The sequence below is a fragment of the Leptonotus elevatus genome, chromosome 4 (genome assembly GCF_054856555.1).
Source record: "Leptonotus elevatus isolate MCC_2025b chromosome 4, RoL_Lele_1.0, whole genome shotgun sequence".
Classification (NCBI taxonomy): domain Eukaryota; kingdom Metazoa; phylum Chordata; class Actinopteri; order Syngnathiformes; family Syngnathidae; genus Leptonotus; species Leptonotus elevatus.
The window spans coordinates 17,441,715-17,469,213 of NC_141242.1; the positions used below are offsets into that span (position 1 = coordinate 17,441,715).

The 27,499-nt window shown below is 41.4% G+C and overlaps 1 protein-coding gene and 1 long non-coding RNA gene across 2 annotated transcripts; one reads left to right on the forward strand and one right to left on the reverse strand.

Moving 5' to 3' along the window:
• rassf7a (Ras association domain family member 7a) lies at positions 1–26,926 on the reverse strand. The gene is made up of 6 exons (XM_086074324.1): positions 26,543–26,926; positions 9,072–9,270; positions 6,593–7,509; positions 3,817–3,991; positions 3,653–3,742; positions 1–293 (listed from the first exon to the last, which is right to left on the reverse strand). The coding sequence occupies exons 2-6, from the start codon at positions 9,172–9,174 to the stop codon at positions 262–264; spliced, it is 1,317 nt and encodes a 438-aa protein (XP_085930450.1). The 5' UTR covers positions 9,175–9,270; positions 26,543–26,926; the 3' UTR covers positions 1–261.
• On the forward strand, positions 18,313–19,683 carry LOC147175875 (uncharacterized). Its single transcript, XR_015094700.1, has 3 exons — positions 18,313–18,544; positions 18,664–18,753; positions 19,452–19,683. It is a non-coding gene; the product is annotated as an uncharacterized LOC147175875 (long non-coding RNA).
• Positions 26,927–27,499: the final 573 nt, after the last annotated feature.

Consider the following 27,499-nt stretch of genomic DNA (forward strand, 5'->3'; position numbering starts at 1 on the left):
AACATTGACACATTTTTTTAATTACATTTCATTACATTGTAATAATTGCTCTAAGTAAAAGGTTTCTAAACTTTACATTTGACATTTTACACATAATTTGTATCGCTTACAGTAGCAAAACTCTGTAAATATATTTGTCTTATGTATTTACAGTATGTATATCATGGTACTAATAATGAGAATTACAAAGAAAGGGATTAAATAGGAGGTGATGGTGACATAAAAAGTGAACAAGTTTCCCTTGGCCCTGTGGTCCGTGTTTTATCGCCATGACGACTCTCTGGATGTGAGGACTGCAAGACACACAAAAACAAGTAGGGATAATGATCCCTTGGTTGGTTTAAAAAAAAAAAAACTTCAGGAGAAAACTATGCCATCATGATATTCACACATGCCAGTAAGAGCACAAGATGGGATAGATTGATTCTTCCACTATGGAACAAAGTAGGAGTAAAACACAAGGTCAAAAAATAGATTCAACCGGAAGAAAAGATCCCACAAAATCAGGAAAGCAGTCCCAAGAGAAAGACTTCATTTTGACCCGTCACCACAACATAAGTGCTTAGCATATGATCAACGTTGGCTTGAGGGATTTCAACTCGTTTGCTTTATATAAACACCGCCTAAAGCTACAGTACACACTGAGGAACAGTGCAAGTTATGTCAGGTCAAATTTTACGTGCGACGACGGCAAACAACCAGGCATATTCATATCAAGCGGGGGGGGGGGGGGATCTCATCATACCATGGCCTCTTTGCATACTTTCAGACCAATTCCCTTCAGTTGAGAAGTTGACAAATGCGTAAGCTCCAGTTAACAAGTACAGTAGAAATCAATTTTTAGTGGTGTGCAAACAGGTCAAGGTTTTACACATGATAAGAATGGGACAGTGCAAAACATGCAGAGCCTTCCAAGAAAGGCTCTTTGCTCTTTGGATGTTCACCAAAGTACAAGTGGCATTGGAGTTGACATACACCCCCTTACACATAAATAGTATACATCATACATAAAGTGAGTCACAACTTTCCATATTATATTAAAAAAAAATGCAAATGATGTGTCATCAATGTGGCGATACAGTGGAAAAGGCAGCTGTCAGGAGATAATGAGACTTGTTGATATTGTAGGAAGGTAATCCTGATAGGCGATACGCACAAAGGCCCAAATTATTAATACCCTGGCCACATATTTTCATTTATTTATTTATTTTAAAACAGGGCCTTCTGGATTGAATTAGAATTATTATTATTTTTTTAACTGTCAAAAGGCTTAATTATGGATATGAATGATTTAAGCATTATTGCACAGTATGCCTGTAGTAAGGAATATTAATAATGCTGTTAGCCATTTTAGACATGAATTGTTATGGAAATAAATATTAGGGATGGGTATGTACTGATAACAGGTATCAGTATCAGGCCAAGAACAGCCTTTATTTCAAGGTATCGGTATGTCGCGATGGCAGCCGAAACCAGTATCGGTTGAAAGAAGTTGTACAACCACACTTTTTTATTGGGATTATTTCTGGCCACTGGAGTGTTTCATTCATTTAACTGTGTGTTCTATACTTTTAGAAATACATGGAAAAAAGATCATAGAAAATTGCCATTAATATAATGCAATTTTGGTATACAATATAGAGGTCTTTCTTTAAAATGATCTGTCATTGTTTTAATAAAAAAATTCTGTATCAAAAGTACTAATGTATCGATGCTTGATTTCGGTATTAGGGAGTACTCAACTCGAGTACTCGTACTGATATTGGTCTGAAAAAAGTGGTATCGAACATCGCTAATAAGTAGCACATTTTCAAGCAATGCGCTGAATTAGTGATTAGCGTGTTTATCTCACAGTTCTTCAGTTCTGGGTTTGAATCTCAGCTCTAGCCTTTCTGTCTTCTATCAATAATATGCATCCCGGCCTGTCTACAATCAAGCCAGGTATGAAAAAAATCCGCCTGTGACTTCTTTAGCTTTCTCCTCCTTTCTAAAACGTGTGCTTCAAACGGGCAGATGAAACTTCCGTGACTTAGTGACGTCAAAAAGACACGGAAGTGCACTCGACCCAGCCCCTTCGGGTTAGTGGCACCACCTCTGGTAAAGGTTTGTCACGCCCACTGAAATTCGAGAAGCTGGCTGCTCCTTTTTTTTTCTCCCCCTGCTTGCAAATGCTCCGTCGAGAGGGGAAACAATGATCAGGAAAAAGTGGTTGCTTCCTTCGTCCCAAGTCTTTGAAAAGACAGTGGATTAATTTTATTTTTGAAGAACGTGTACCGGCATGATCAATTCTCAAAGGACTGTTTTGTTAGTGAAAGCCTGTTTAGAGCTGGATTCGCAACACGTTTAAACAGAATGGATCAGCCCCAACAGTGTGACACGACTGCAAACGGGAAAGATGTAAGTTCAACATTTTTGATTTAGCCTTCCTTCCTATCCTTTCTAATAAAAGATGTGCACCTTCTACCATATTACTGGTGTACTTTTAGTGCCTAAAGTGGGAGCTACATTTGTCGTGTGGAGGTTGTTTGGTTACAAGAGGTCAGATATGATAAAGCAGACAGTGGCTGGATAATATGAAGCGGTTGCGTATTGTTTTGTCAAGATACAATCCGCAGTGGTTAATTTGCCGTGACTGGCAACTCACCACCTAGTTGACATGACTTTGTGATGCTAACCGGCCGCTAAGTGGTCTCGACGAGACGGCTTGCACGTTGCGACCGCGCAGTGGCCTAAATGTGCACATTTGTGTTATTCATAACCGCTTGTAAATGACTACAAGCATTCACGGCAAATCGGAGACATTCACGGCAATATAACGTTCGCGGTAGATTTGCAGGTGACGGCAAAATAACCATTGCCTAAACAATCACAAACTAAAACTACAACATAGTCTCTGTAGTAACGTTATGCTACTTTTTCTTATGATAAAACGTTATGCCACTTTCCCACATATTAAATTAGTTCTCAAATGTGTAAAGACATGTCTGTATTTTTCTTTTCTTCTGCTCCCATGGCCAGTCGTTTCCAGAGAGAAGGGTATGGCCTAGGCGTGGCCTAGGTGCAGCTATTTACATAAAAGTGACACAGGCTATGGGGACAGAGCGTTTTTTTGGCTGATTTAGGGACAGCAAAAATATTAGCTCCAAAGTCAATTTTGACAAATGCATGTCACAGACATGTCTTTTACACATTTGAGAACTATTTTAGTATGTTGAAAAGTTGAGACCTTTAAGTGCTGATACACACAAGTAAAATAAGCCAGAAACTACTATAGTTAGTCCAGAAGGAAGACAGAGGGGAGGAGAACAGGTAAGAACAAAAAAAATTGGCAAAATAAATGAAAAGTCATTGGAAGAAGGAATGTGAAATGTTTTCAAACAAAATCAACGGTGAATCAGTCAGGGTTGTTCAGTGCAGCTAAGAAAGGCAGAGCACAAGGAAGGCAGTTGACAAGTTTTAGGAACCTCCACTTAACAAATGCTTCCACAACCCAACACCAAAAAACAGCAGCCTCAAACCCAAAACAAGCCGGGATGGAGGAAAGTATGGGGGAGGGGGGCAGTAGTCCCGGGGATCAGGAGGGTGTGGGCAGGGCAGGAGAGGGGCAGAGCGGGATGGGCGTGGAAGGCGGCAGGATCTCACACATACACACCCTCAGGGTTGAGGCTGGACACGAGGGGGTTCTGTAAGTTGCGTGGATGTCCCAGGAACTGCTTGGCAGTAGGGCGAGGCGGTGATTCCGCTAAGGGAAAAAAACATGCGTAAAGACTAAATCTACAAAAAACAATGTTTAATGTTCCTGACTCGTGGCCTTACTGCCATTTATGTATCCTTCCTGGAGAAGATGTGCCAGTTCCAACTGCTCCAGTTGCTCTTGGAGGTCTGTGCGTGAGTGGCTGTGTACAGGCAAGACGCCGGCTTGTTGAATAAATTGCTGCAGGTTACACTGCCGCAGCTCTTTGTTCAACTCCTCCAGCTCGTCCTGCTTGGCCTGACATGAAAACAAAACAAAACAAAACAACAAAAGAAAGAAAAAAAGAGGGTAACATAAGAGAAGTTGGCACATAGTGCCAAACACAAGTGGCAAATGAAACATTTCTTGAGAGGGCAGAAGATTTAAATTATTTAACATGAACTGTTAAATAATATGTAATTCAGGACTCATCTTATTACGGGTGCAAGTGGTACTTCCTGCCATAAGGGGGCATCAGAGTGAACAAGTCGAAACTACTCAGCCTGCACGGTTTGCCATTCTGTCATCATCAGCCACTGCTCACCAGTAGCACATTCATTTGCAGTGAATCATTTCAGCAACTACGATCTTTAATTAGCTTCCATCATGTCAACATATAACATGCACCGTTACCTCAGTTGCTTGCTCTTTTAACTGATCGGAGGCCAAAGAAACAGTGTCATGCATTGCTTTCCCTTACTAAACCCATAGTGGAGACGCAGGAAAAATATCCAGTTATTGAAAACGCAAAGTTCAGAGATCGATCAACTGATTCATTCTTAATTAGTGTCTGCACGGGGATAAACAGTTGCCAGCCATGATGATCCTTCAACCTTGCCTTGTGTGCATATCTGTGAGCGTGTATATGTGTCGGGTGGGGGGTCTAATTGGACTGTGGTGTGGCAGCCTGCTGCAGTTCACACCTGCAGGTCTGTCTCCATTAACCTAATGGCAGTAAAGCTGAGCTCATCACACCCAAAGCAGTAAATAGACTGCAGGCCGTGGCCCCATCAAATGGCTGACAGTTCTTTTATTTATTTATATTTTGTCAATAATATACGTATTTCTTAAGTGCTAAATCAGTACTATAATTAATACACTTCAAATGTTGTGAGGGCATTAAATGCATATTTACATTCTAGATGTTTATATAAACCTGCACATAGAAAACCCAGAAACCAAATATGTTGATCTTGGTAGGCAATATACTGTATATAGTGACACTGATGACTATGACAACGAGCCAGCCTCAGAACATCAATCAGACTCCTCCAAGAGAATGACTTGCTGAAAGGCAAATGAGCTCATAATTATTCTTTAATCCGTTTTGCAATCACTTAGCTATGACTTGGAGCCCACTGGAACAGGACGCAATGGTCGCCATCAAATCACCTGACTAAAACTTGTCCCTGTACTCGTGTTCCTCCAAGCGGAACATTCCAAATGACATGACCTCAAATGCGTGAGCTCATCGACACGGATACCACAGTCTCTGGTTTCACGTGGATGAAGAGGAAAATTTGAAACTGGGTTAGGCTGTTATTGACATAGCCGCACCCAAGACAACCTTCCTCACTAAATAAATAACTAATTTCAGATAAGCACCAGTTGATTCAATAAAGTGAAGCTCATGTGCTACAAAATAAGTTTCTTTAATCTCATTTCTATACAGTACAAGTATAGTCAGACATTGTGACCTGTAATATAATCACTATGTGTATATGTTAAGAACATGAATACAAAATGAGAGTTGCTAAGCCTCCTAATATTCTTGTAACAACATTTTCATAGGTTTGATTCTGCATTTATAACATTTGGCTGAATGTTGTTAGTTTAATACATGAAGGTGAATTTAGAAAGTTTTAATTTCACTGAGTAACACTTTGTTCTTGGCACGAACTGCTGCAGTGCACATGGAGGAGAGGGATACATTACACAATCTAGGTAGAAAAGGGTCTGTTCTACACCATCCAAAAAAAGAGCTTGGCCTATAACACTGGTCTGCATAAAAAAACAAAGTAGCCAACAACTAGGACAGTTTTGGATGTAAAATCCAAATATCTCATTAGTTTTTCTCAATATGCTCCCATTTTTATTGTTGCTAATTTGATATTTTAAAAAAAGTATACGATAATAACAATAACATAATACTACACACGGATGTTATTTTGTCAAAACAAAGCTGAAAAATGTTCATGCCAGGGCCAGAAGCCACAAATTAAACCAATAATGGTTTCCCACTAAAATATACCTTCAGATACCAACTAAACCTCAGATTGTCTAGGGGTGCATGATTGTACACCTTGTTGAGCCTACAACCAGTAGAGGATAAGCCACACCCACTTTCTTGGATGGATGGATGGAAGGAAGGAAGGAAGGAAGGAAGGAAGGAAGGAAGGAAGGAAGGAAGGAAGGAAGGAAAGAAAGAGGGCTTCAATTGACCGCTGTTTGGCTCAGTTCAAAACGAACCATGCAATTAAATGTTGTATTTGCTGTGACGTATTCTTCACGAATAACGTTATTCTTCGGTGGTGGAAGTCTATCCTCATATAACATGCAAAATTAATACATTTAAAAACGAATTTTGCCACTTCCTGTCAACTGAAGATGACATCACCTGTGCTGAGGAAGTAGGTAACGACCAATCGTGGCTCAGTTTGCTGGCCAAACCCAGAAAACAGGTGAGCCGTGATTGGTCGTGAAGCATACAGTACGGAGCAAATGAATGGTACCACTGTCTTCAGTGCAAAAAACAGAACTAGAAGATATTTATGTCATTCTTGTTCTTGTTTATTTTTGGTGCAGACCAGTGCAATGACTTTACAACCCCTTTTCCAGAACTATAGCCTCTCTCCTTACCTGCAGCAGAGACTCTGTCTTCCCCAGAGCTTTATCAGTCTCAGAAAGGTGCTCCTCTAACTCGATTCCGTGCCTCTCCTGGCTCTGGAGCTCTGCTTTCACGACATCAAGGGACTCCTCTGGCCCTTTGTTTTTGACTTCTATCTGACTTTCTCGCTGAATCTCTTGCTCTAGTTGAGCCGAGCGCACCGAGAACTCGTGAAGCCGCCTTCCGCAATCATCTAGCTTAGCATGGAGGTCCCCGAGCTTCCTCCTCATTCCTCGCTCCCGCTCCGTCTCAGCTTGAAACTCCTCCTGCCAGTACTGCTCGTGTGCGAGCTCAGCCTGGTTCATCCGCATTGTTTGTTCCAGTGTATCCAACTCCTCTTGGTAGTGAGCATCAGAGACGGGCGAAGGAGATGGAGATGGGTAGTGGTGCTCCCAAGTATCCGACTCCCTTTCTAGGTTTTCCAGTTGTGCTTCAATGGCCCTTAGTCTCTCTTGTTGCTGAAGAACCGCCCTAAAGACCTCCTCTTTGGAAGGACCTATTGGTGGCGAGGGAGATGGAGCATGAGCGGATGCAGGGATGGGAGAAGAAGAAGGTGAGGCTCTCTGGTCCGGGGAGTCCCGAGGAGACCTCTGAAACTGCTTGGATCTGGGAGAAGTTGACGGGCCCAGGTTGAATGTAAGCGCTTTCTTGGGTTGGTTGCGTTTTAAAAGGTCTGGTTCCGTATACTTGGGGAGGGGTAAAGGGCTTAGTTTATCATGTTTTGAGCCAGGTCCATCACTGCTGCTCGGGCCAGTGCGACGCAGGAAGAACTGAACCTCACTGCCGTGTTGGCCTAACTTGGCCAGAGACTCAAGAGGCCTTTCTGTGGCCAGCAACTGTCGCTCTGTATCCCGCAGACGTTGGATTAGAACATAGCGGCCTGTTTGACCTGGGAACAAAAAAAAGAATAATTTTCACTGAAAAGAAAGAAGAAATGTTTGCAGCAAATTCACATTAAACACCTCCGTTTGTTCAAAGTCAGTGGATTCCTCTTCGACTGACTCCACTGTGTGAGGAATATTAAGTGAACATAATACCGTACATCAAAAACATTATGATACCTCTAAATATTAGCCTCTGAGAATACGAAGAATGTACGATTTTCCCAACATGTAAAGATGCTCAAACTAAAGTTTCCACAAGGACCTTGAAATTAGGACAAACTGTCCCTTATGGCTCAGCAAGCAACTCATTCGTGGAAGGAAGAGAGTGCTGAATCTGGTTTTATGTTGTTTAATGCTTCTGCAGCGTATGGCTTGAATAAAGCCAGAGGATACATGGGCAGGCTCAAATCCAAAAAGACTTCATGACAACCCAGTCGAGGTCTTAACTTTGTGCAAAGCTGCAATTTTAGGATTAAACATTATGCTCTTTGTTTTGTCTGTATGATTTTTTTTATTTAGTTTTTAATCCAGCCATGTTTCCATAAAGCAGTAGTTCTGTTGGTTTCACCACAGTACAGTTTCTATTGAGGGTAGTGAAAGTTTGTTCATCAGCTTCATTGTTAAAATTAGGATGTCACAGAAGTTAAAAAGAAGTCGAGGGTAAAAAAAAGAAAAGGGGGATGGTCAAAAGGTCAAAAGTAGGATGCCATCTAAAAACTTCACTTCTGGTTGGTGATGATTACAATCAAGTATAATTAATTGCTTGTGTATAGCTGATTATTGTTGCATCGTGAGGATAAGCGGTTCAGATTATGGATGGTTGGATGGATGATTATAAATTTGGCAAATTGGAGAAGACCAACATGAGATAAACAATTAATCAGTCATGGAAATGTTGTTGAATCATGTCAATTCCTAAGACTTTGTTTTTACATTATACAGTGGTCTACTTGATTTTACTTTATTTATTTTACAAACAAAGGTTTATGAATGAGGCAGTTTGACCCTAGTGGGATAGTATTACTATTATTATTATTATTATTATAAAGAAAAACAAAACAAAAACAAATTCCAAATTGTGGGGTGGGGAATATTACAAAGTGAGCTTAAAAAGAAAAACTCTTTTACATAGGCCAGGGGTAGACAAATTCGGTCCTAGAGAGCCGCAGTCCTGCATTTTTTGATATCTCCCTCCTCAAACACAGCTGAGAGGCTCCTGCAGAACGTAATTATGAGCTGATGATTTGAAACACCTGGGTTGGAGGCAGGAGACACCGAAAACATGCAGGACTGCGGCTCTCTAATTGCCTATCCCTGACATAGACATTTACCAGTACTACAGAAGAAAAATAATAATAGAATCACTGATTCATAGTGCATTCCATACACAACGTAACTCAATATGCTTCACATACTGTAATTAAAAGTTTACATTTAGAAGCAATTACAAACATAGTTAAAGAGATTAAAAGCAAAGAAATTTACTAACAGATCATACAGCACAAGAATAACATTCTCAAAAACGTGATTTAAAAAAAAAAAACTATGAAGCGCTGTGGATACTCACCTATTGCCTGGGCCAGAGCGATGACCACATCCTGACAAGATGTCTCTTCTGATAGTCCGCATACCACCCGCACCACTCCGTCCACCCACACTTTGAGCTCCATTTGCGATTGAACGGAGCAAGTTCTTTGGTAAGATGGCCTTCCAAATGGATCTCTATAGTTCGGCTTGCTTTAGCTCAGCATTACATGGCCCCAAATCTGTATGGGATGAATCACAGAGACGCACAGTTGTTGACAGTTGTAGACAGTTTGTGTCCATCTTACACACAACACAGTGATGTTGACATGTACAATTAATTAACATTCCACTTCATATGATTACTAATTCTGCGATTGGCTAGCAACCAGTTCAGGGTGAACCCCGCCTACTGCCCGAAGCCAGCTGGGATAGGCTCCAGCGCCCCCCGCGACCCTTGTGAGGATAAGCGGTTAAGAAAATGGATGGAAGGATGATCACTAATTGATATTGACGTCGAGAAGAAGCTATACGGACAGACCATTCCTGACCACGGCAAAAGACAAATGGGGTAGCAGCAATCCTCGTGGTTTGTTAAGAGCTGAGGCAAGATCTTGTGGACCTAAGAGCACAAATGCCAATCTACCCAATTAAATGCTCTGCTACCCTCCTTCAAAGCCGTTATGATAGCTTACTGCCAAAGGGAACGGACAGGAAAAGTGGAGCAACTCAAGCTTTTATGCATGCGGTGGAGGTTGTACAGGTGGACAAAACATCCAGAAAAAAAAGGCGCTTACGCGTGTTTGTATGTGCCTTTCTAATTTGAGCCCACTCAGGAGGACCAAAAGTGACTTGAGCAGGTAAAACAACACACTCTCTACAGGCAGCAGGTTTGACTCAAAATTAATATCATGTTGATGACTCTTGCCTCTGTAAGTTTGTGCGTTTACAGCCAAGCTTCAAAACAAGGTAATAAAATACTGCAATGCTCATAAAAAGTGATAAGCCTCAGGCAATGAAGGATTATCTACAAAAGTTGGCACAAAGAAAAAAACGATGTAGTCTAGGTGGGTAAGACACAACACTCAGACAGATGGTGTTCTTTTTCCGTCTGACTTTCTAATTCTCAGTGGGAGGTGTTTAAACTCTAGGCCCCCCATCCCCAACACACACCTTATCTTGGCCTTCTTTCAGTGCCTAGCCGTGCTCCGTTGGCTGCCAATGAGGAGATGCCTCCAAGGAATGCACTGACGTCATCAACCAGCCGGAAGAATTCCTACTTTACCTAACAAAACACTTACCCTGCCCAGCAAACCCCTGTGACCTCACCACCCTGTGCCCCCATTACTTCTCCACTTGTTGAGATGGCAAACACACTGATATGGCAACAACATCATATGCTTTAGCCCAACATGACTGCTACAAGACTGGATCTGCCGGCTCTTTTGGCAAATATTAGTGATCATGCGTGGTATAAATCGTAGTATGATGCCTGCTAAAGAATCTGCAACAACAAAAAAAAAAAGGCTTTGAAATGGGAGTGCTTAGCAAAACTAACCGGCACTGCCGTGATGTCAATATTTTTCTTCAGAAGGCAGTGTTGCAATACATAATTAAACTTGACTGGTTGAGTCATAGAGTGAGTAGTAAGACAATCATCTACTTTGGTAGAGAGGCTTTTTTTTAAATCTGATGAACAGGAAGCAACATTTCAAATCTTGGAACCATCAACAGTGGAATGACACTTTGCAAGCCACGTCACGGAAAAGTGCCTCACCTGAACTCAGTTCAAAGCACTTCCACAGCCACAGATGGCATGTAAAAAGTGAGGTCCAAACAGAGGATGAACCTGTTAAATTAGGTTTCAGATTTTAACCTTTTTACGACATGTAGTTATACAAGTTTTCTATACACCAGAACAACTTAAAAGGGAACACAAACTAGTATGCCATTCTCCCATGTTATTTAGGTCTTATCACTCATTGTTTGTGAAATATGATAAACTGCACTAACAAGAATCAAACAGGACTGTGAGTTTCAAATTGCGATCAGCTCCGTTCTCGCAGGCAACAACACCGAGAACCTGACGCTGTTGCGGAGTCTAATGTTTGCCGCCATTGGTAGTGTGCAGGTTCACATTGCTGATTTTCTTGTAGCTAGTGTAGGATCAAATGGTAAATGGACTGCTTTTTATATAGCGCTTTAACTACACTATATGGTGCCCAAAGCGCTTTACAATGCCTCACATTCATCCATTCACACACACACACACACACACACACACACACACACACACACACACACACACACACACACACACACACACACACACACACACACACACACACACACACACACACCAGTGTCGCAAATCGGGGTTCGGTGTCTTGCTCAAGGACACCTCAACATGGACACCAGAGGTGAGTATCAAACCCACAACCTCACAGATGGGAGACGACCACTCGACCACTGTGCCATGCCACCCCAACTCTAACATATCTGCTCTTTGACAGTTTCCCTGAGATTGACCAGTAGAGGACCTTTCACCTAAAATGGACATTTGCAACAGGGTCGCTTCTAACGCAAGTAATTTTTGCCACTCATTTACACAAAAGAGAAGTGAAAAGCTTCAGCTTTTTAAAAATTGGGGAAGTGCATGTACAAGAATACGTCACATTCATTCATGAATGGCGGAACCAGGGCAGTTAATGTAGGCATATCATTCAAAATATACTTGATAGTGCTTCGCCTCTGCAGGAAAGGTTTTCTGTGAAAAACAGAGACGCAATATAATTCAATCCATAATATAGTAATAAAAAAAAAGACCAGGAGCAAAAGCACATGGTGGACTGGTATGAAAATCGCAATGTTTTCAGTTGCCATTGCTGCTTGTTTTGCCTGTTGCCTGTTTACAAAAAACACCATAGCCCTACCATGATCCTGAACATGGAAATAATAGAAAATATCGCAGAAGTTTCACATAAAAAATGACTGCAAAGCTCCCTGTGTGAAATATGGAGTAAACATGCTACACATACCCTTCGAACAAAACCTAGCAAACATCAGGAATTCATAATTTCATCCACATGACATCACTGTATATCGCACTCTGAGAAAATAAAAATAAATAAATAAATCATCTCCTCTGCCACTATACATTCTGGCCCCACCCACCAAAACAATCCAACACTCAGTTTCACTTGAAACCGGGTCCTTCTCACATGTCGCATGTTGACTCAGAGAAAGGAATGAAGAAAATGTTCTCACTGGGCTAATCAGCAACCTCAAGCAATCCAAACTCCATCTTTGCAATAAAAACTACAGTACTTGAGGACACTGCTGAATGTATGATGAAAGGCAGGGAAAGAAAACGTGCGAATGGAAGACAGACAATGAGAAAATGAACCAGGCGGTAGGGGAGATACATGTGAAATATAGATAAAGAGCGGCTAAGAAAATAGCTATGATTGGAGCCATGTGTTTGCCATTCTCTCCCCTCTCATCAGGCATCTAGCAAAACTGCCTTGCGTCTTTTATCGTCCCGTCTGCGCCTCTTTCTGTCTCTCTTCAAAAACAGTCTGCCGGCTCCTCTGTGAATTCCGCTGAAGTCTAACGGGGCCAAGCCACCACTCACATCCCTGCATATACACAGGGCATGTTTCAGCCCTTCTGTGTGCCACTCTGAAGTTGCAGAAATCATATTTTTTGTTTTCCTTTTAATGACACTTGAGTCAATTCACTTCTATAATGGGGGATGAATCCACACACAAAGACACTAGAACATTATACAGTATACGATACTAGATAAACTCAAAGATCTAAGACTTGTTCTATGTACACAAACGGTCCATTTCCTTCAAATATTACTCACAGACCTGTCAAAACCACACTGTAAAAATACTACATTCAACAAGGAAACAGGAGGAAACTGAGAACGGAATTAATTGCAGCATCCATGCATTCGTCCATGTTAGGTTTGTTTGCTCCCCACGGCCTCGGCGCTTCTTGTTTTCGTCACAGCCGCATATCCCGCCCCCATACACATTGTTGCTTTGTGATTGGTTCAATCGGTGAAAATCAGCGGGCTCTGTATAAGATGGATTCTTGGGGGGCTGTGCATTCACAAATCCTGCGAGAATTCATCTTGCAGGCAAGGTTGAAGTTTCACATCAAGCTTAAAATATTTAGTTGAAATGTTAAGTTCACCCAACTTTTTGGCCAAAATGAGTTTCCTCTGCAGGGTATCCGGGCTATCCTTTAGAGATAGGGTGAGAAGCGTGGTCATCCGGGAGGGACTCCGTGTCGAGCCGCTACTCCTCCGCGTTGAGAGGAACCAGTTGAGGTGGCTCGGGCATCTGGTTTGGATGCTTCCTGGACGCCTCCCTAGAGAGGTGTTCCGGGCATGTCCCACCGGCAGGAGGCCCCGGGGATGACCCAGGACACACTGGAGAGACTTTGTCTCTCGGCTGGCCTGGGAACGCCTTGGGATTTTGTCAGAGGAGCTGGTTGAAGTGGCTGGGGAGAGGGAAGTCTGGGCTTCCCTGCTAAAAGCTTCTGCCCTTTGTGACTTGAGTGTGAGTTTTGAAGTTCAGCTCATGAAAAAAGGAAGCGAAAACAAAAGTGTTGCATTTAGATGATGTTATACAGTATCTACTGGGGAACTACAAACACAACTAAATGAATACCTCTCCTACATTGTGAAACGACATTGATCATTACCTTGTTTGACACATACTTGAACTGGACCCAGTGCAGGTGTAAATGGCAGGTGAGTGTTTGTACTGTATTTTATCAAGGGTTTATAAAACAACTTGTTTTTCTTAGTCATGACAAAAACAGTCAACCATGCTAAAACGTATCAGAGACGAGAGCTTTGCCAGTGCGTTGGTCACAGGTTGGGTATGCTTGCAATCACGTGCTAGCAGAAAAGCCATTAATGCTCATCTTTATGAGAGGGGGCTCCACCTCGCAGTGCTATCGCTGCAGCAACAGGAGGCCAAGAAACAATGCCGTGTGTGAATCACACTCGGGATCTGAGCCTAACCACAAATGGGTACTCATTCATACAACACAAAGCAGCAGTATGAGCACACGCATGCACCCTACACTTGCATTTGGTCAAAATCCCTAGGAGTATGAGTAGAGCACAGAGGACGATGGCCCAGGCTGGTTAAAGAGTACGTAGTAGGTTAGACATTGTTGCTTGATGACAATGAACAGTGCATGAACCTCTGTCGCTCTGCTCGAGGTTGGCACAGACAACACTCAAAGATTGGCACAGAGCAGCCCTCTCATCAGAACTGCAGACACCCTATTGTTGTTGTGGTTTCACTCTAAGCAGGCAGTTGCCTCTTTTGTGGCCTCTGGTATCACTGGGTCGTGCGCAGTGCCAATTATGGCGGCCATTCTGCTGCGTCCACATGTTATAACTGATAAAACTAATGTGCTTGCTTTTGTGTTCCCTGACGCCCGATTTGCATTCTTTATTCTGCCCCTCCTCCTTTGTCATCCAAAGTTTCAGCCTGCTGGGAGAACACAGTTGCTGTGTTCAAATACCCGTGAGACCAAAAACAAACAGTTTAAGTCCACAACATGCCCGTCGTCAAGAGCAGCAGTAATTATCATCCACAAAACCATTTTGGTTGAGACATTTCATTGGGGGAATGAGTCATACATGTTCTTTCTTATGCATATCAATACATAATTAGTTATTAATACCTGCTATAGAGAATCATTTTAAAGCACATCTTTTTGCAGAAGAGACAACGTGAATGAATGTTTTTGTTTTTTATTCAGAGCCCAAAGGGATAAATTCCCCCCAATTTAATGACCAAGCCTTTTCCCTAACCCTACTTTCACAATTTAACCCATTGCATTTTCATGAGCGAGCTCTGTTTTTTCCTCAGCATTTGGGGCAGTATTAAAGCAGTAGCAACCCCCAGGTAAGCTGTGTCCAATGTGGGAAAATACTGAATATACATATTTTCTAATGGTCAACAGGAGTAACTCATCCTTTCTTTTCAAGTTCAATCCTCCTTTAGTACATGATGCACGCCGTGCCAATTATATAAGCTACTGATGTAATAATAATATAAGACAAGGCAAGACTTTGTAAAATGAATACTTGGCAGTTGGAACTATCAAAAACAAATACCAACATAATAATACTTCAACCTTGGTGCAGGTACAATTGTTAAAAGTGGGTGGAAAAAGTGAGTAGTACTTAGCTCTTGTCTGGTTGATGAAAAATTATGCAAGACATTAGGAACAGATGGATACGAAGATCTGATTTGCATTCCAAGGAAATACATGGTCTAGTTGCTTCTTCATGTTCGTCTAAATGTAATAGGTTCTTCCATTTCAGAAGTCACCCTTCCACATAATTTGGTGAAACTCGGAAGTCTCTTCCGTGTAATCACGTGTACTTTCACTCTGGGCAGACCTAAAAATAATTAGAGGGTAACTCAGGACTCAGTGTTCATCAATGAACAGGAGATAATCAGAAAACCTTTTGTTAAAACACTGGCAGTTATAGTCAATAATTCTGTCGTAATACAGTATTCCAGATTTGTGATGGTTTGAGCAACGACAAGCGAAGAACAATAGCACAACTGGTCCACAAACACAAATCAATAACAACATGATTCCAATGTGTGGGTCAGAAGTGGATCATTGAATCAGGAAACTAAATCGGAGAGCTCATTGTCCAGAATACACGTTTTCTCAATAAATTACTTTTAAAGTGTATGAAAGTAATAAATGGTGAGGAAATAACAGCTGGATAGTATAGTTAAGCAGGGGTGTGCCACCAAAACACAGGGGGTACAACTATAAAAGTGGTTTTGAAAATAAAACTGGGTCACAAGGGTTTTTGTTTGTGCTTCATGAGGCTATGCAATTTGCATACAAACAATAGTACATACACACTAAAAGTTGTATATTTTAAGATCTAATCCTTCTTAGGATCGAGGTTTAGCTTTCCAAAAATACCAATTATTATCAGGCTATCAGCTCACTTTTAAGACACGTGATAAATAATGCATTTTTCTCACAGCACATTCATTGGGATTTTTTTTTTTAAGGTGCTTATGACCTACAAATGTTTTGAAAATGTCCCCAGTCTGCCAGAGCTTCTCTTTTTATTAGTATAGAAATGGATTTAGAATAAGGGAATCAAAAACAGCACTAATAAGCTTTAGTCGTCATAGTTTCATAGAGGCCCAGTATCAAGCACTGCAGTCTTTAACCTGCGCAGTATAATGATTGGCTTGACCAAGTGTGAAATCTCAATCAAGAGTGGATTAGTGCTTCATTATAACACTTTTGCCATAAAATCAAGGGCACATACAGTGATTGAAAAGACAATTTAGTACTGTGATGTAGCAAAATCTTATTCTAATTTTAAAAAGCATGATCGTAGATGACAACAATGTATTAAGCAAATGACGTTTATTTGTATAGCCTTTAATCACAAAAGAGTTCCAAAGGGCTTCACAAGCCCGCAGCTGACAATGATGAGCGACATTCCCTGAACTAAATCCCCAACTGGGCAAGGGGGGAAAAAACAACGCAAAACCCCATTTGGTGGGGAGAAAAATGAAGACACATTGAGAAGGGACCACAGAGAGGGCTCCCACTTCCAGGATGCTTAGCTGCAATGGATGTCACACAGGCAAAGTTTAACACATAGCATGGTGCTCTACATATGAACTAAAACAGCATGAGCGTCCATTTAGTGAGTTAAAATACTGCCGGTAGATGCCTTTGGGGAAGTGGTTCCTCCTCAGGGCCTGGCCCGGTCAGTCAATGCATAATTCTCCATAGCATCATCTCCAGGGTAGTGGTCTACTTCAGATTTTGTCCCAGTCACTCAGTGCAAAATTCAAACCGCGAAAGCAACAGATTCAGTTATCGCCACCCAACCCCCTCACCAAGCAGGAGAGGGGGAAAGAAGAGGAGAAACAACAGTAAAACAGGCATGAGTATAAAAATAAGTATTAAATCGAGGATTAAACATTTCTACTGATGGAGCAGCTCTAATTTCCTCATGTATTGGAACACAAAAAGAGAATGCTTCAGCAGCTACAGACTTCTTTTAGTTCTCAGAGTCACCAAAAGCTCAGTATGTTGCGGCGAAAGGTTTCAGGTGGAACAAACTGTAGGTACCATTAAGTCGGCAAGGTAGGAAGGAGCTAAGCCATATAATATTTAGTCGTCACCAACAACTTGTATTGTACTGTATTTCAAGTGACTATAGTTGCAGCAAGTTGGTAATCCTGTTGGGATTTGTCTGAAAAGGCTCGCTGCGATTGGAAAACCGCTTAGGGCTCATGCTAACCGGACTTGTAGGTCGGCTACAACCTACCCTATCCAGTGTGGCCACCTCACCCGCGGTAAGCAAAGTATTTTGCTCTATTTGTCGGACACATCCCTCAAGCAGTGAAAGTCTCCTGAGAAAAAGGGGGTGGTGCAAGTGGTACACGAGTCCATATTTACGGTTAGTTAAATGGCGGTTCAAGAGCAAAGGTGGTCGGAAAGTCGAGCAGTCAAAGATCTTCGCGGTTGCCCAAAAAATGGTGTGGCCAAAGTTAGTAACTAAGCTTCCAAATTGACACTTCTCTGCCTCCAAAATTTAAAAATAGTCTCCAAAGAAGTAAAAGTAAGGCATAGGATGTGGGCGGAGACCAGAAAAAGCAGTAGTTTGTCTCTGTGTGGCTGTATATTTACCAGCTGTTTCACAAAACAGATTTCATTAAGGTCAGCTCAAAGAAATTAGCTAACAGGGGCTAATTTGGGCGCTGTGGATCAGTGGTCAGCTCGCAACCCTGAGGTTGTTGGGTTGTATCCCAGGCCATTGTGACCATTTTTTAAAATGATGATGATGATGCTAAACTGGCCTGAGCAGGAAGCAAAGGACAAGGTGCAATGGAGGATTTCATTCTTGAAGGATGCCACTTTTCTATTAGAAAATTATAAGGGGACTCCCCAGAGCATGTGACCAACATAGTTTATACAGTTGTCACTTCAATACCGCTGCATAATTCATCTGACCAAGAGACTTACTCATACCTGGCTCGTCAGTTGGTTATTTGCATCAGCTGGGAAACCAAGCAGAGCAGAGAATATCAGAGACAGGGACTTTGTTTGTGCTGACTCATGGGTACACACACACACACACACACACACACACACACCCCCACACACCCACCCACCCACACACACACACACACACGCAAAGCTAACAGCAAATGGTGAGAATGATAACGGCAGATTGCACAAGCAGCGCCAGCCTCCACAGAGAGCTGGGCTCAGGATGAGATGGGCTGGCCAGCCAGCCGCAGGCTTAGCCCTCCAAGCGCAGGAGTTCATATTGTCGGATGAGCCGAAGTAGTTCTCAGACTGCTGATGGGCACCCATGTGTAATTATACACCACCGATCTGAGTCAGCAATGCTTGCCAGGGAACGAAGACACTGCTTCTTTCCCAATCAAGCTCAAACTCACAAACTGACATACAGTAAGTGTGCCAAACATGAAATTACACACAGTTGTCATCAATGCCCCATTGAGGAAAAAATGACTGTAGGGTCACTGGTAACTTTAAAATTCAGAACATATAGATTTTTTTTTCTGCAGGTGAACAACTGTGTCTACCACTCATTTCCTGTATGCGTGCTTGCATCTGCCACAGGGGATTCACGTCTGCCACAGCGTCCAGTGTCACAGGTTGGAAGCTTAAACTCATTAGTAATTTAAAACATTCCTCCACGTCTTCTCATATGAATTATTCACCAGTTTTTTTTCATTTAACTTCTGTCTTTACTCTTATCAAATACTCTTTAAAACCCAATTTGAATATTGTTTAAGAATTGTATATATATATATTATATTGGTTTTCATTTGGGCAGATGATCACGACATACTTTTTAAAATAATGTTTTCAGACACTTAGCATCACACATAGCTAATGGCAAGTCGGCCTGACAGCTATACCTGTTTAATACTCAAAAGTAACTCTTTAGAAGGGGATGGGTTTCTTTTCAGTGCCTTAACAATTAAATTGATGGACTAGATTTTTTTTTTTTTTTTACGTAGGCATCTGTGGAATTCTAAGGTAGTCAATGTAGTGTGTTAGCATGTTTTTGTTATCAGCTAATTTTGATCATGGTAGAATTCTACACAACTTGTTATACTAAAGCAACATTCTGACTTTCAAACCAAGCCAACCATCAGCTTCAGCTTATTCAGAATGCAGCTGCAAGGGTCAAAAACAGGAAATACCACCACATAGCACCAATTCTAAAATCTTTACACTGGCTACCTGAGAATTGACTTCAAAATCGCTTTGCTGGTTTATAAATCTATTTCTGTCTGGATTTAGCAACCACTTACATCTTTAACATGCTTGTGCCATATCTATCCAGATCTACGGGAACATCTGGGACTGGTCCTCTAGCCATCCCAAGAGCAATGAAAAATGGTGAAGCAACCGTTTGCTACTCTGCAGCAACAACTTAGAATCATCTCCCTGATGATGTTAGGCAGCCCTCACACTGACCACCAATGAATGCTTCTGTACAAATAAATGTGCTTTGCCTTGCCTAAAGTAACAAAATTGGCTATATTCATCATGTGAAATAAACATTTTAAAGAGCACTCTGCATTCCTCTTATCATCAGTCTCAGGTTCAGTATTAGGACAGGTATCACCCTAAGACAGCAGGTGCACATTATGTGTGCTAACATTCTGCTCCACTTCCAAATAAGTGATTTAATCAAAATAAATGTGACCTATCTGCTGATTCAATGGTTTTCAAGATGAAAGCAAAAATTCGACTAGTTTCTTGCCACTCCCACCCGAGGGATGTTTAAAAACCTTCATGGCAAGATGGATTTGACTTGATGGAACTTCTTTCAACACTTGAAACAAATTCAGAAAAAGAAAAAAAACTACAGGTGCTCAAGTCGAAAATGTTACTCCATGGCTAAGAAAGATTTGTTCTGTAGAATGTCTCGTCTCACATCCATGTAATATTTACCTTGGGAGTTCCAACACACTTGGCCCTTGGAGAGACATATCAGGTAAACACAGTTATAAAGTAACTGGGGCAGATCTTCAGGCCATGTGTATTAAAGGCAGGGCTGATTTGTCACTTTCTGATCGAAATTGTGATTGCAGACAGCACGGCACGATCATGTGATTGCCAAAGCTTTATTTTCTCCAGTGCTTTTATCATCCCAAGCTCACCAATCACAAGCGGAATGCTACTCGCGGGCAGGTCATCCAATCCAATCAGCTCCGAGCTGGTCAAAAACTGAAGGGGGGAACACTAGTAGGCATTAAGCTAACTTGCCTGGTACTTGTCTATGCATACCAGCTACGTGCTGCGATTGCTAGCTGGATCCGCTCCTCTAAGTAAATAATCCTTGCCTCTGTGGCGGCGAGTAAGATATAACACTAACGGTAGACAAGAAGTACCTCAGCATGCAGCACACCGAGCAAAAAGAGTGAACATGAAAATATGGAAATGTAGAGTTACGAAAGAGCAGAATAAGCGCTTAGGTGTACAATACACTTTTCGCAGACGAGCAACCAGCAGTGAACAGAAAAATACATGATAACTTTATAGAGAGAAAATAATAAAACAGCTACACAGTAAGCCCAACACTCAAAAAGCCGGAAATAAATTAGTTAGCACTTACGTCAGAACAAGACGCTTATATGTCAAAATCATATTAGTATATTAAATATTTAGAATATAAGCATTTGTTGGTATTATTTTGCACCGTAGAGTGATGACGTTTTTATATGTACACAATGACAGGTCTCAAAATTTATATATTTGTACTTTAAACCAACTTAGCTTTGCTCAGGGACTTTTTCTAAAATCAATCCTTTTTCGTTTTCATTTTGTTTTGGTTTTTCTGTTTGCTGTCTGACCATAAATGGTCAGAAGGCCATCTTCCTTTAACCAATCCGGTTGGATATGTTAGATTACAGCTGCAAGCACAAAAACTGTTTAATTATACTGTAGGGTGACAGCTAAATATTGAGTGAGCTTTAAAACATTTTGTAAGAGAAATATGTTGGAAATCACATCTAATGTGGCACATCATCCCGCTCTGTGAACGTTTCATCCATTTAAATTCAAAGAAACCAATGGGTGTCGTGTGCAGGGTGCGGATCACAAGCGGGCTAGGTTGGGCTCAAATTTATAGTTGGTATAGTCTGATGAGAACATGTCATACACTCAGTGCCCTGTCATTACTCTAAAAGAAGGCAGAGCTTCGAGCCTGCCAATGCTGTGTGAGTTGGGAGTTTTGCATGCGCATGCACGTTTGTGTGTGCATGTCAAGAGAAGGCGGAGATAAGACCAGGATTGGGATTTATACCGTGTTAACAATTAGCCATTAAAAATACAACTGCACTTGAGCCTAGATTTTCATCACATGGAATATACACACACACACACACACACACAAATATTAAACTCAAAATTGTTCAATTACTTGTCGAAACAAGTTAGAATCTACGTCAATGTTCAAAGTGACCACAAAATTTTGCGAAATGGGGGAGAAGTCTGTCAAATGCACCTGCCTTTGTCCACTTGGTTGATTTAGTACTTCCAAGTCCCAAGGCAGACCACCGCATGCCAACCCCCCTCCCCTGTTCGGGGCTCTTGGCTGAGGCACCCTGTTATTTACTGCCAAGAGAATTCTGTGTGCGCAAAGTCAAAACAGCATGGCTGGTTGAGCAAGGGAGCAACCTGCTGCTGCTCTCACAAGCTACGTGGCCATCCCATGGGAAGGGGGCGGGGGTTATGGATGTTTACTACACTACAATCACATTGGACATGGAGGCAAATAGACTTAGACACCCATAACCCCTTCAACCATAAGTTGTCTCTCCTGTTGAGAAATTACAAGAGTAGATATGTGGCCATGGGTTTGCTGACGTGAGAGAACAAAGAACCATGAACCCATTAAGACAGCCACAAGTTGCCCGTGACAGGCCATGGCAGCATTCTCAAAGCTGAACTTTACGGTCAGCTGGAATGACTTGGGAACATGAACTTAGGTGGACAAAGCTCTGAAAGTTCATCCTGAGAATCATGGAGACATTCCAACCACGAAGCAGCATATGTTGGTTCAATGGAAAGGGATGTCGAGAAGGAAACTCAAAGAACCCTTATTCTATTAATTTTGCTCATCAAGTACATTTGTGGACTATTTTTCAACAGAACTTTCCTTTTGTTTCACTGTGTTGATGGCTGTGTGTCAAGTAGAGTTTGGCACAGAGTCAACAATCGACTAGAACCCGGACTAAAATTCAGATTCCCCCAGAATCATTCACATTGAAAGAAATCTGTTCTATATTTAGATGCCTTGACCGCCAACATGAAGAACCCACTTAATACCAGCAAAGAAGACTTGTGCCAATGCACATGACGCCAAAAAACCTTAAGTTAGTTAAAGATAAATAACCAGCTGTTTAAATCCAACACTTACAATACAATTAATTGGTGCAAAAGAGGTTCCATGGCTGAACACTTGCTTGGCTTTCACCCTGAAGACGCTCTTTTTCTGCTAAGAAATAGCTGAGCAGTAGAAGAACGTATTTTGGGTCAAGGCAAAGTCAGCATATTTTGTTTAGCAACTACATAAACACAAAGAACATCAGATAGAGATAAAGGCTCGTTTTCCATTTTTTTATTTTCAAATGAACACCTGATATGTAGCTAGGAAATAAAACAAACATCAATGATTTTTCAGGGTTTTAGTGTGGCCAGTGGCCATACAGAATGATGTGATAAAATTAGGGATGCTCCGATACTTGTATTGGCCCCGATATTGAAAAATAAATTGGATTAGGTATCAGTGGCAATGGTCCCGATCCACAGATGACCCTATTTGCACTGACAAATCTATTATAAAGAGGTTTTGTTACAGATTATTTTTAGATTTTATTCTATTTTGTTTATTTAGATCTTATTCATCCATTAATCAAAAACAATCAACAGATTAATCAATTAAAATAATCGTGAGGGGCAGCCTTACTGAAATCGTAGAAATGAGAGATGAGAGCAAACTACTTCCTCTCTTCTCCTGCCTTGCCACCCAGTGTAGAAAGCAAGTAATATAGGCAAATTATATAGGCTGTGTCACATTTTCATTTCAGTATATACTGTGGACCACTAGAAATGGATGGCCGTAGTACACCCCATGATTTAAACCATGCATTTTGACAATGCCCCATAAAAGAATCGGAATCAAGAATCGTTTGGAACCATAATCAAAATGAGGAACTCGAATCGGAGTTGTTCAAATTCAAACGCCCAACCCTAGTGTCATGCAGGTAGAGAGAGACACATTTTGCATAAAGCATGTTGCATAGTGGTGTTAGTGGTGCTCCGATCGATCGGACGATTTCCGTGAAAAGTCCATATGAACGGTCTTGGACGATTTCACTCATGGCTGAAATGATCGGTATTTCAAATCGGCAGCAAAAAAAAACCATAATCGAAAACTCCAAGTGTTGTGTGTTCACAACAGATATGATGCCAACAAGTCATCGGCTAGGGAATTTTCCAACGATAACGCGTTTGCAAATGCACTTAAAACGTCTTAAGGTCTAAAAGCAGAACCACAGTGAAATTCCTAGTCTAAATCCCCTCCTTCCTCTCAGTAATTAGTCTCCCAGCTGACAAAGCAAATGTTTGTTGTATTTGTCTTTCCCTCTTCAGTTACAACAGGTGAAGTGGGGCTTCTTGCTGGGCTGTATGCCATTCTTTTTTCTTTTTTTTTTACTAGTTCTGTGAGTGTGTTCTACCATCGTAGCTCCACAGAGACACCTCAGAGATGAGAAGCCTCCCTTAGGACCCTCAAATTAACGGGACAGAAAGCTGTCAACTATACCTGCTAGCTTGTATCATTTTTTTAAGCTGGTGGCGTCCTACACAAAAACAGTATGTTCCCCGTTCATCAAACCCTTGGAAAAGTAAACTCGGTGAGGATGGTTTATTTAGAAGAGGAGAAAAGATTTCATGAATCGTAAGCTGGGTTGATTTTGGATTGGAAACGGGTGTGAGGAAGGATGAGGGAGCTGGGTGCGAGATGAGAATGTGATGCAAGGAGGACTGGATCAATCTTTTATCACTGTAGTGTACTTTCATCCCTAATGGATCCGACATGAGCACGGCACTGCCTTCCGTCTCATTGCACAGGCAGGGGAAGGACACGTGGAACAAGGAGTGTGAGAGTTAGACGGAAGCACGCTTAAGAAAAACAGATATGTACAGAAGCAAAGAAAGTGGTTTGAGCCACATTCCCGAAATAATCATAGCCTGAAACTATGCAGACGTATTATTTCATGTCCTAGCGTCATCCAATTACCTCCGGCCCTGAGTGCATCTGCGGGAACCGGTAAACATGCCTGATAAGGACCCAAGAAATGAAGTCACTTCACAGCATGAAAAATTACTTTGTAAATTTCCATCAAGAATCCCCAAAGATGTCGTGCCGTGCATGGCCAGGCTCGCTTTCCTTTCCACGTGAGCTAAATGACAGACAGGCGCTTTGACAGAAGCGACAGACTACCCCGCACTAGTTGATGGAAATCCATCTATGTATTAAAGCAGTGAAGGAACAGTAAAATAAGAGAGTAGAGAAAATGACTCTCAGAGGATGCTCAGCTCTCACCATCTTAAACAGGCTCATCCAAGGACAAAAAGAAAAGTCGAAGCACCGAGGGAGCTGTTCAATAAATCTAAGGTGTATAAAAAATTGCGATCACCTACAGTAAAACATACCATTGCCCTTCTGCGTGATTACAGCAAATAGTGTACTTGTCAATTACAGAGACTGAAGCATTGCTACGTTCTCAGGAACTAAAAATGGAAGAACATATGTTGGTTCTCCCCTTTGCAACAACTTCCACTTTTCTACAAGACTTAGGACTTTTTAAGTGCCGATATAAAATTTGGGATACGAACATTGTTATAACAGTGTTACACAAAATGTAAAAACCTCATAGCCGAAGACTAAAGATTACCGGTATTTTAAATGATGTGGGGGGGAAAAAGTGATTTCAGTCATTTCTCTTTGGAAGAGATAATCTGGTAAACAGTGCAAAAAGTCTACTTCCGTGTACTGATTCTGGGAAATAGTCCTAGGAACCAATAATATCATTACATCAAACTTTAATTAAAGGCGCTCGAGTGTTATGGGATAAGTGACAACACTTATACAAGACATATCAAGGTAAAACACATGAACTAAAACTAGCAACAACAACAAAACAAAAAAAAGATTAGCTATCATCATTTATTACCAATCTGAAGATAACACAAAGTACAGTATATCTATAACTCTAAAATCACTGATTCTTATCCTGGGTTCGATTGAACAACAGGTGTTCAATAAGTCCGTCTCAGGGGTTCGGCGGAGGTCAACACACACACCCGACTCATTCAAAATAAATTTAACATGTATAACGGAACCAACGGTGTTCCACAGGGTTTAATTCTGGGGCCTCTGTTGTTTTCATTGTATCCCTGGGTTCCACCTTAAGAAAACAGTGGTGGTTGTTCCTAACTGCATGATTTGCAATGGTAAATTAAGCAGTTCCATTCCAGCATAACTAGCTATCTAGCAAAACTAAAGGAACACTTAAGCTGCATGGAGATGGGGAATACAAGAACAAGTTTTCTGAATTCAAGGCAAAGAGAGCCCGATTCAATGAAAAGGCTACTCTCCCTGTTTATTATGTTCACCTGTAAACCTTTGTATTCAATTTGGAGAGAAAAAAATGATCAATAAAGAAGGTTTCAGTGAATGCGCATAGGAAACTGGTGAGGTTCAGTACTTCCAACAAGGTTAGGAACCACTGCTCTTAGCAAATGTAGCAATTACCATGCTGAGTATTGTTAACGAGAAGCTTAATAATGAGCCAATGTTTAAAAATGCTTTAACACTTGCATTGCATGATGTTATTATTTGACATGTGTAGCAAGCTAACAGTTAAACGAGTTTGGGGCATGCAGCACTGGACTCTGCCCGAGCCTCCAATGAACTAATCTTTAATCCTCTGGTGATAAAAGCAGCAGCCAGTGTGTGACAAGTAGTAGTACTGTGTATTTGTCGAATAGTTCTAACAGTGAATGTTGAAAAGCACATAACTAAAAAACAACAAAAAACATGGAGCAGTAAAAAAAAATCAAGAGAGCACAAAGAAGTTTCGCCAAACAGGTTTGAGTCGTTTATACGACAACTTTGTCGTAAACATAGCTAGAAAGCTAAACACATCTTAATTATCTATGGGCCTAATTTAAAAATTATGTCAAGGGTCAATAATTTTTATCTGCTTAAAAATATATAAAGCATATACTGTAGTCATTCTTTTCTGCAATATTCCCTATGCAAAGGCTTACAGTGTCAGCTACACAGCCATCAGTTGACTTCAGAGAAACTTCCCCACAATGACATTCAAACAAAAACAAAAAAGCTTTTCCACTCACCAGGAAGAATCGATTTTCACTGCCTTTAGTCTCCTTAGACCGCACTTCTTTACTGCCTTGCGGAGCAAAATCCTTTAAAACTGGCACAGTAGAAGAATCCGTCCGGGGTGTTTGCGTGCATGAGTGTGTGAGCGTATGTATGTGTTTGACGTGTAGGGCGATGACAGTCAAAAAGATCCGAGGCAGTCAGATGTGGTGGCCGAGCGATATCAAGGATGCGGCTTCTCTTTTCTCGCGCCGTCTGGCTGCCTGCCTCAGGAATGCACTGCTCCTGGGTGTCTCCGCCACAGTCAAGAATTGAGAGCCGGGAAGAGTTTTCTTTCCTCTCCCTCTCTCTCTCTCTCTCTGGCTGTCTACACCCCTCCTCCTCCTCTCACCCACAGAGAAGCACACCATATCAGTTACTCCTCCCCTGTCACTCTTTCTCCACACCCTTTCCTGATGTGTTGACAGATTAGGTACCTCCTCCTTTTTCAGGTAAGAGTGTTTATAGCATCAAGTTCTCTCTGTATCCGCTTCCTCATATTGTCTCCTCCTTTAGTATCAAACAAATGTACATATAAGTCAAAAGAAGAGGTGGGCAGGTGAAACTGGTTACACAATCTGTAACCTGAGGCATTCAAATATCCACCCCTGACCTTGTGTGAAATGAGCAGCTGATTACGCAAATGAATCAGTCAGGTGTTTTTGCTTCCTTTTGATCCAGAATGACATCATAGCACAGGTAAACAGGTACAACAGAGAGAATGTGTTTAAGCAAAATCCAGTAAGATCCAACATCAAACAATGTTAAACTAAACTCTACAAAACTCAACTTTGTTTCTAAAGTACCTTAAAAACACAAACGGAGACACACCGTGTGAGTATTTCTTCAAATCACAACTGTAGGATCTGACCGCCGCCCAAACCTGAAACTGAAACCTAAACTGGTGACTGATACTGCACAAACAAGACTTT

What these genes read in the sequence shown, in the direction of transcription:
- rassf7a (XM_086074324.1), bottom strand. Translation starts at nt 9,174, where the DNA reads ATGGAGCTCAAAGTGTGGGTGGACGGAGTGGTGCGGGTGGTATGCGGA. An exon ending in GGAAGGATACATAAATGGCA is followed by an intron (nt 3,743 to 3,816) that starts GTAAGGCCACGA and finishes TTTTTCCCTTAG; the next exon opens with CGGAATCACCGCCTCGCCCT. An exon ending in GTCCAGCCTCAACCCTGAGG is followed by an intron (nt 294 to 3,652) that starts GTGTGTATGTGT and finishes TGTGTCTTGCAG; the next exon opens with TCCTCACATCCAGAGAGTCG.